At 48.5% G+C, this 9938-nt stretch overlaps 1 protein-coding gene across 1 annotated transcript; it reads left to right on the forward strand.

The window, feature by feature from the left end:
- The first annotated feature begins 4555 nt into the window (after positions 1–4555).
- On the forward strand, positions 4556–8847 carry FZD7 (frizzled class receptor 7). Its single transcript, XM_005484173.4, has one exon. It carries the CDS (start codon positions 5215–5217, stop codon positions 6934–6936), a length of 1722 nt encoding a protein of 573 aa, XP_005484230.1. The 5' UTR covers positions 4556–5214; the 3' UTR covers positions 6937–8847.
- The last annotated feature ends 1091 nt before the right edge of the window (positions 8848–9938 follow it).

Genomic DNA, 9938 nt, shown 5'->3' on the forward strand with positions numbered 1-9938 from the left:
ATATTTTCCAACTGTTTCTGGAATCTTCCTTTCTTCATACTGCAGTATACTGCACCCAGACATAATGATGACAGGACCTGGCTGGTAATACTGCTGCCAATAGAAAATTTGTCTTGTTAAAAAAGGCACCTAGCCTGAGAAACTGGCATAGGGAGGGATTTCCTGCGTTCTAAACCAAAGGCCTTCTGCAGCCCTAAAACTCTGAGAAAGCGGGTTAAATTCAGTTTAAAGAAACAAGGGATTTCAAAGTATCATGAAAGGGTTAAAATGTAACTGATGTCCTCAATGAACTCCTGAGTGGAGGATGAGCAGTTCAGGTTTTGTTTTCTTATTCATGGATCTTAGAGATAAAGGCAATCATCAGCCTGATAGCTCATCCTTGTGAATGCTTTCTAAAGTTTCCCTCCCGTGTGACCATAAAAGTGGAAGACAGTGCTACTTCCCTGTATCCTTTGGGATACTACTTCATAAACTAATAATTATTTTATAAATCCGTGATACAAAGGACTTTTACCTTTCTCGCTGTGGGAAGCCACATCCCCTCCAGCAGCATCCCCTTCCTTTTGTCACCTGTGCCCTCCCCACATGCTCTTTTCAATCAGTTTCTTATGTCTTCCATCTAATTACAAATTAAGGGTTCCATGGTGAGGGGCAGGGTTTTGCTTTTCCCACTCCCTGCCCATGAAATACGAGGCTCTCCCGTTTCACTACAGAAAGTCTGGATTTCTTTGATGAGCTCCGACAAGATGTAATTTAGACTAATCTATCAGACTGATAGAAATGCAAGCAGATATAATACTGTGAGCTTATTTTATTTCTAATTATGCAAATAATTATGTAAAATAGGCAAATGCATAATTTTCCCCCAGGCTCCAGGCATTTCTCCAGTAAGCTTTAGGGAGCGCAAATTTTGACGTTCTTAGCTCAATAGCCTGTCTGATCATGTAAGACTGTATGTAAGCATGCTTCAAAATGTCGAGGTTAAAAGTGTCATACAAGTTATTTATTAAAGTAACTGGGCAAATCTCACAGCTCAGGTGGTGGCACCGGACTTTGGCAGTGTTGCTTAGCAGGAGGTCAAGTGAGGCGCGGTCCAGCAAGTTTCAGTGGGTGGAAAGGACAAGGGGAAACGACGGCCTTTGTTCTTCTGAGGGCAAGGAGGACTGAAAGCCTTGCAACAGGTAGTCTGAAAATGTTCTCCCTCAGGCACACAAAATTAGTTGGTGGGGCAGGGAGGGGGCGTTTTGTTTTGATTTCCCTCCCCCCATGAGAAGAGTTTTCTATCAGATGGGATAGGAAACAATGAAAATTATATTGGCACCATCTAAGGAGGCTTTAAAAGAGCAGGAAAAGACATCATGTAGGGATGCCACTCCTCACTTTGACTCAGCTTGGAAGTTTAACTGGATTTATTTTTAAATGAGTAAAAAGACAGATAATTGTTTGTTCCTAACAATTCCTCCCTATGCACAATAGTCTAGTCAGACAAACCCAGAGCTGGTATCAACACCAGAGACTGTAAATTTATTCTGGAATCTAGGACGTGCCAGGATTTTGTTTGTGAAGGTTTACTGCTGGCAGACCATGCAGTGTACTTAGAACATTAGCAGTTAGGAGATTTTTAGAGGAAACTTTCTGAACTGCTCTGTGGTTGCAATAGACAACTTGTCAGATGCTGCAAAGTCGTGTGCAGTGTGTTTGTTCTGGGTGACTGATAACCTGGCTGCTGTGCTTACTGTGCTGATGAGGATCCCTCCTGTTGTGAGGAAATTAAAGTAATTTTGCAGGCTGCTGTTTGAAATGTAGCTGATGGTACTTACAGAGGTTCTGGATTCTTTGGAATAACCGGTGTTCTAGAAGCATGAATTTTGCCCTCTTCTCTTCTCTTCTCGTCTCGTCTCCTGAAATCTGTCAGGATGTCTTAGATGGATATAGGAGTCTGAGATTTTCTAATACCACAGTGTGCCATTTTGAGGCAACCGGCATTGCCTCTCTCTGTGATTGTTTCCCATCTTCCCGTGGGTGTAAACAGAATAAAAGATCTTGGAATTTGGTAACATACCCAAGAGACTTTCTTCATCCATCTTAGTAAATCCTGTTGCATATTCCTGCCATCTGGGATAACCTAGCAGCATCATTCCATGTGATAAATTTACTCTCTTCTCTCCCTAAGAAATAATCTAGGACATAACCCTTCTTCCTTTCTGCCTACCTTTTCACTTTCCCCCCCCCTTTTGCTTCACTTTGATTCTACATTATATTCATAAGTGTAAAGGATGCTTTTGCAGCACGTATCAGAGATCCCAGTTATTTTTTGTTCGTTCCATGGTTTGGATGAACGACTCTAACAAATGGGACCAGTAGAAAACTGGGAGAGCCACTGATGCCGTTTGCCCTGCCTTGTAAATAAACGTGCAGTTAAAGCCTTGCCACTTGATTTGACCAAACTTACTCTGAATAGTTCCCATCACTGTCTCCCCATTGCTGAGAGGGAGTTTCTTTACATACACAAATCAGAATGAGGAATCCATGGCCCCATGGAAAGTTTGAGGTCGTTTTACCTTCTCTGCATTGTCATTGCCTGCCAGTGAAACATCTCGTATGTTTTTCCTAGTGAATATCACAAAATGCTTGCAGATGAAGACAGTCATGTAAACCAAAGTGAAAAAGAGAGGCTTTTAGGTGATTATTACAGACTGGGGGGGTAGAAGGAGGAAGGAGGAAACCACACCCCCCCAAACAAATGAAGTCAAACCAAACAAAAAAATCCCCAAACAAAGGTACAAAAAACCCAACAAAACCCAAAAAATAAAACAAAACAAAACCAAAGCAAAACAAAAATCAAACAACCAAGCCAAACCAGATCAAAACAAAAAAACTGCAACCAACCCCCAAAAAACCCCAAACAAAACTGTAGAAAGAATAATTTTATTGAAAGCTACTAGTGGCCAAAACCCAAACAACAAAGCAGACAAATTCATGTCCCATGAGTGGTTATTTAGGTGAAGAGTATCACAAAAATATTCTCAGTCAATATGGGTAGAAAAGCAACAAATTTTTATAAAAAGCCTTAAAAATTTGAAAAAGTGAAGTTCCTCTAAGGCACTCTAAAACAGCTAAAACTGAGAAAGAGAAGACATTTCTTTTCCAGAAGGAACTGTTGCAGCCATGACTAGCTAGTCCTTCCCATATGTATTTTTTTTATATGCACAGTATTATTTTTAAAAACATCTCCATTAAGAGGAGCAAATTTATTTTAGCAAGCCTGTTTATAACTGTCAACTTCTCTTAAGAGATGTAACAAAAGCTGCAGCACCATGATCTTATTGGCATGAGGACACATTGTTCATGAGCAGTAGAGGATATGGAAAACATTTGTCCAACAATTGCTGTTGGAGCTCCCTGAGCCAAACCCTGCTCTCTTTAACTGCCCTGGAGGATGGTACAGATCGTTGTCTTTGCTTAGCTGCTAACAGATGCACAATCCTGAGCAAAGGAGTAAAAGTAAGAATTTGAGTACTGCAGTTCTGGGGGTCTTCTGATCTCAAAGGGAAGGATGGGGTAAGTGGAATAATACTTGGCTCGGGCCTGTGTGTGAGCACAAACTCTCATGGGTCAGTGAAGCAGAAGCAGGCCTGGTTGCAGAGCTTTTATCAAGCACAGCCCCTCTGTGCTGCCGAAGACTTGCTCTGCCTGCACAGAGGCTGGACGGTCCCAGCTCCCTGTGCTTTGGCAGTGCAGCCCAAAACACAGCTGTGCTGCAAACCCCACATTCCTGTCCTTAGCAAATGTATGCTGGTGCTTAGTTCTAGATCTGCTTAGCCTAGCAGGCCAGTAACAGGGGTCTCCCCACCTATGCCATTTTCTCTCCTGCAGGCAGGGTACTTTCACACTGGAACTCCTGGGTTTTCACTGTTTAATGGAGTCTCTTAAGGAATCGCAGCAGTGAAAATGGGGATTTAAAATTTCTCCTCTTTGCTTAGGTAACACTAGACTTTTTTAAAAAAAGCTGCCTTCCCTCAGCTAGGGCTTAGATCTGCATGAATAAAGCGTTTATTCGCCAGCAAAAAGCAACGGTCATGCCGCGATAACAAATCAAACCCCCCACGCTGGGGAGGCGATGGCGCACAGACAGGAACATCCCAACTACGCAACAGGATCATTCTGCAAATGTACTCGGGAGCTGCGTTTGGAGGTTTTTTCCCTTACTCTATTTTTTTCCTTCTTTTTTAATAACTCCGGGCACAGGCAGCTGTTCGCATTTTCAAAGCCTGCTCAGAAAGCAGCCAGTTAATTTTAGTTTGCTCGGGCCACCCTGAGCGAGCTGCCCACCCCCCGCTTCCCGGCTGCGCGGGGCAGCACGGGGGGTGGGGGCCGCGGGCGGCTCCTCCCGGCCGGGCCCGGCGGGGATGGGAAAAGTTCTTCCCAACTTTTTTTCCCCCTGGTGCGAGCTCCTCCCCCTCCCCTCCCCCAGCGCGGCCCCGCCCCTCAGCGCCGATTGGCGGGCGGGCGCCGCGGGGCCCCGCCCCCGGCGCTGTTTGTGAATGGGGCCGGCGGCGGGGGCGGGGCCCGAGCGGAGCTGCGCCTTTTTTGTGTGCCGGCGCGGCCGCGGGCCGAGAGCCGCGGTGGGAGCGGGCGGAGCGGAGCCAAACGAGCCGAACCGGGAGGCGCACGGCTACCCTGGACGCACAGCCCGCAGCGGTGTCCGTCGGGAGCGGAGCGCAGCCAAGCCGCGGGGAGGATCGCGCAGTAATTGGATTTTGAAAGTTATTTAAGCCCCGAAGTAAAATACACGGCTCAGCCGGGCGCGGTAATAATCCATTTAGCCGTAACCTAAATCCCCGGGGCCGTGCAGTCGCACAGGGAGCAGCGCCTCCGCCTCGCCGCCGCCGCGGGACTCTGCGCGGAGCCAGAGCCGTCGCCGGGCTACACTCGCGCCTCCTGTTTCGCCGCCGCCGCCTTCTCCGGGGAGAGCAGCTCCGGAAACTTTCGCCCAGAGTAGCGCCGCCACCGCTCTGTGAGCGCCGCCGCGTCGGAGCCGAGGAAAAAAGTCGCGGAGGTCCGGCGCGGAGCCGCGTTCCTTCCACCGCCGCGCTCCTGCCCCGCCGAAGGGGGCCCCGCCTGCGCCCTCTGGTCGCTGATGCCCCTGGGGCGCCGCGCCGGCCGGCTCTGAAAGACTCCCCGAGGCTCCTCAGGCCCCCGGCCGCCCCGGCGATGCAGGCTGGACGAGAATGCGGCGGAGCGGCTGCTGCCGGCTGCCCCTTGCTGGGGCTGGCCGCGCTGCTGGCCGCGCTGCTGGGGACCCCCGCGGGTGCCACGGCGCAGCAGTACCACGGCGAGAAGGGCATCTCCGTGCCGGACCACGGTTTCTGCCAACCCATCTCCATCCCGCTCTGCACGGATATCGCCTACAACCAGACCATCCTGCCCAACCTGCTGGGCCACACCAACCAGGAGGACGCAGGGCTGGAGGTGCACCAGTTCTACCCGCTGGTCAAGGTGCAGTGCTCGCCCGAGCTGAAGTTCTTCCTCTGTTCCATGTACGCGCCTGTGTGCACCGTGCTGGAGCAGGCCATCCCACCCTGCCGCTCCCTCTGCGAGCGGGCTCGTCAGGGCTGCGAGGCCCTCATGAACAAGTTCGGCTTCCAGTGGCCAGAGCGGCTCCGCTGTGAGAACTTCCCCGTTCACGGTGCGGGTGAGATCTGCGTGGGGCAGAACACGTCGGATGCCCCACCAGGACCTGGTGGTGCGGCGGGTCGGGGGGTCACTGTCCACCCCACAGCTGGCTACCTCCCTGACTTTCTTACCCCACCACAGCCACCCTCTGGCTTCTCCTTCTCTTGCCCGCGGCAGCTCAAAGTGCCCTCCTACTTGGGCTACCGGTTCCTGGGGGAGCGGGACTGCGGAGCCCCCTGTGAGCCAGCCCGGCCCAATGGGCTCATGTACTTCAAGGAGGCAGAGGTGCGATTTGCCCGGCTGTGGGTGGGCGTGTGGTCTGTGCTTTGCTGCGCCTCCACCCTCTTCACCGTGCTCACCTACCTGGTAGACATGCGTCGTTTCAGCTACCCGGAGAGGCCCATCATCTTCCTCTCGGGCTGCTACTTCATGGTCGCCGTGGCCTACGCAGCAGGCTTTTTGCTGGAGGAGCGGGTGGTGTGTCTAGAGCGCTTCTCTGAGGATGGCTACCGCACTGTGGCCCAAGGTACCAAGAAAGAAGGCTGCACCATCCTCTTCATGATCCTTTACTTCTTCGGCATGGCCAGCTCCATCTGGTGGGTCATCCTGTCCCTCACCTGGTTCCTGGCTGCTGGCATGAAGTGGGGCCATGAGGCCATTGAGGCCAACTCCCAGTATTTTCATCTGGCTGCCTGGGCTGTGCCCGCTGTCAAAACCATCACCATCTTGGCCATGGGGCAGGTGGATGGGGATGTACTCAGTGGGGTGTGTTATGTAGGTATCTACAGTGTGGACTCGCTAAGGGGCTTTGTGCTGGCGCCTTTGTTTGTGTATCTCTTCATTGGCACTTCCTTCTTGCTGGCTGGCTTTGTGTCCTTGTTTCGCATCCGCACCATCATGAAGCATGATGGCACCAAGACGGAGAAACTGGAGAAGCTGATGGTGCGCATTGGTGTCTTCAGTGTCCTCTACACGGTGCCCGCCACCATTGTCCTGGCGTGTTACTTCTACGAGCAGGCCTTCCGTGGCACCTGGGAGAAGACGTGGCTCCTCCAGACCTGCAAAACATACGCGGTGCCCTGTCCCAGCCACTTTGCCCCTATGAGCCCAGACTTCACTGTCTTCATGATCAAGTACCTCATGACCATGATTGTTGGGATCACGACTGGCTTCTGGATTTGGTCTGGCAAAACCCTTCAGTCCTGGCGACGCTTCTACCACAGACTCAGTACCGGCAGCAAAGGCGAGACAGCAGTATGAGACCCCCGTCCCCTCTGGCACACACACTCTCACACATGCATACACGCAGAGGATACTCAGCATAGGGCTAGGGCAATGGTTCCCTGAAGAGGGAGGAAGGGAGGCTTTTCCAAACTTTTTCTTCCTCACAGAAAGTTCGAAAAGAAAAATCATTCCATAAAGGATCAGTCAAACTATTTCCAGTGGTGCTTATGACCAGCTAAGTGGGAGAGGACAGAAAAAGAGGCCACTGCTGGGGCAGGAGAGTCCTTCATCCAGAAGTCTCCTTACTTCTCTCCTGCTACTCCTGTCGAGGAAGAGAAACTCCAACCCAACTAATATCATCCTGCCTTGCTTTGGACAAGAGGGAGGGGAAGCCAGATCTGTTGAGCCACCCCGCCAAGAAGTAGCCAAATGCTCTCTGAATTGCCGGGGCCAAGCTGCAGCCTGGGCAGGGTGACTTCCGAGCCTGAGCTCGCTGCCTGCTCCTTCCAGCTCGGCAGAGCCATCACGTGAGTACTGCACAGCCGCCTCCAGCCCCATCGTGTGCTGGGGAGATGCCTCTGTTCTATCAGCTCACAAGTTCCTTTTTACCTCAGCGATACATGTTGTAATTGTTTTAAAGTAAAAATTTGGCCCTCAATCTGTTGTTCTTGCTGCTGTGGAGAAGGAGGGGGTTGCTATTCCACACCCTGAAAAGAAATGACTTGTTGCTTTTCAGCAGAAGGCTTTTCCCCCTTGCCTTTGTTCTAGGAGACAAAGGGGGAAACAAAAGTGTTTTCTATGTAGAAAGGCATAAGCATGGGATCGGTTTTTATGGGCAAACTAACAAAAAGAAGTCGTTGAGGTTCACCCTTGGATGTGAGGAGCTCACAGAAATAAACATTCCTTTTATGAAAAAAGGAGGAGGCAGGATGTTTTCCTACCATTCAATGTGGGTCACTTTTCTAAGCTGAAGGAAATGCTAGATTTAGAGGGCAAGAAGAGCTTACCTGAGAGCACCTGCCAAAACAAGAGCTACTAAAATATGTAACGTAAAGATAGGAATTTTTTTTTCCTTCCCATAAACCTGCTTTCTCTCCTGCTCTGCAGTGAGCTCACTGCAGAAAAAAATCAGTACACAGCCGGATTCTGGGGACAGGAGGAATCGTTTTGGCTCACAACGGAGCCTTTGCCTGCTCCTCAGGTTCCCTGAGCTGCATGGCAATGATTCTTGGTGCAGGTGGGGGGGCTGGGGTTGGGGTTTAAAATCAAGTAGTTACTGCAAGTGAGGAGCCTTCTCATTTCAGCTAAAACACAGCTGTTTGAGTTTCCAGTGATCAGACTTTGAAGGAAAAGCATTCAAAAATTTATCATCAAATGCATTGTTTTCTTTTTGAAATGTGACAGATTTTTCTATTCTGAAAATTTTTATGTTGACTTGTTCATATTTTATTTTTTGCATACTACTTTACCTTTATATTCACTGAAGGGTTGTTTTTATAAGTATATGTGTGTATGTATATTCTTGCCTAAGGACAAAATCGGACACTCTGGATTTTTGGCAAGTCTCCACCCTATAGCTGCTCTTCATGTTTTTGGGGGGGAAGTGTCTAGAATGAAACTTTAAAAAGAAAAAGGCTGTCCAGGGTGAGGGGGCAGACTGCTGCTGTCTGAGGGTGTACCAGTAGTCTGAGCATGAGGAATGGGCCCATCAGCCAAATCCTTCAGTGGCTCTGATGTCAGACTCGCAGGGCTTGGTTTGTCTTTTATAATGTGCACATGGAAGAAAAAAAACAAGTGTGTCAGACAAGTGCAGTATGTATATTTTGTAAATCTCATTTTTGTAAGAAAATATGTATTTATGTTTTTACTTGATTTTTTTTTGAAGGTCTGTATGAGGCCCTGCTTCACCCCATGTACAGATCACTAAATAAATAATTTTTAATACAAGGGCTCTAATGGTGTTTTTTCCATCTTTGAATACTCGGCAGGTTTTAGAATGGGGGGAAGCTCTGAAAAGTGGTGTCTTCTCCCCCACTTCGTTATGGATAATGGAAGAGACTTTTGGGTGAATGCAGGCTGGAAACTCAGCTGTGTCTTGAAACGGTTCATTCTGATTACCAACCCCTCACAACAGGAGAGCACATTTTGAGACAGCCGGTTTCAAATGTCTGCCCTCACTTGAGGTACTTGCATCCTAGCCAAGTTTTCTTCCAGTCTCTGCTTCTTGCTGAGGGCAAGCTGATAAACCAGTTCCTTTATCTAGAAAATAAGGATAATGCTCTCTTCCCATTCCAAAGAGACTTTAGGATTGAGAACTGGAGGGTGCTACGAGTGCTGTAAATTAGGTCCTCACTTTGATGGTGGAGTATAATAGGGAAACACTAAGGACTGGGTCCTTTTTAATGGCTTTCAAGGGGCAGTATTATGAACTAGTGCTTTTTTCCCATAGCACCTTTGCTCTCTGCAGTTTTGTTCAAGTGAATTTTACTTTAATTTTAATAGCTAGCCTGAAGCCTACATTGTTTCTTATCACAATCATCTGAAAACTTCAGTGGAATGGCCTATTTTATTTAATTTTTTAAACTGAAATGAATGTTTAGATCTCAAGCTGTGTGCTACAGTCATGGAAAGCGCCCCAACAAACAGAACTGTACACCTGTGAAATGATGATATTTTACAGCACTTCTTTCACAAGGATTTCAGCCTACTGTCTGCATTCATCACACTTCCTGTACCTTCAGTTATGCCAGTACTAAAATTTAAGTTACAGAGCAGAGGTAGATCTAAGATGCCTTAGCTAGATGTCATCATAGTAGCTGTGGTTGCACTGCAACATTGTTTCATTTACTAAGCATAGTGTGTCCACTTTGCGGGCAGTATTTTTTTGGACACTGTGCTCTTAAACTTAACCTTTTACAGTGTATGAACTACTGATTTAAAAGCTCTTTTAAGAGCTGTCCCCATTCATGCTGTCTCTCTGGAAGACCCACATCTTTTATTTGAAAACACCTCTTGCTGCTCCCCAGAACTGCTCACTT

The sequence above is a fragment of the Zonotrichia albicollis genome, chromosome 10, assembly GCF_047830755.1.
Source record: "Zonotrichia albicollis isolate bZonAlb1 chromosome 10, bZonAlb1.hap1, whole genome shotgun sequence".
Classification (NCBI taxonomy): Eukaryota; Metazoa; Chordata; class Aves; order Passeriformes; family Passerellidae; genus Zonotrichia; species Zonotrichia albicollis.

What these genes read in the sequence shown, in the direction of transcription:
- FZD7 (XM_005484173.4), top strand. Translation starts at nt 5,215, where the DNA reads ATGCAGGCTGGACGAGAATGCGGCGGAGCGGCTGCTGCCGGCTGCCCC.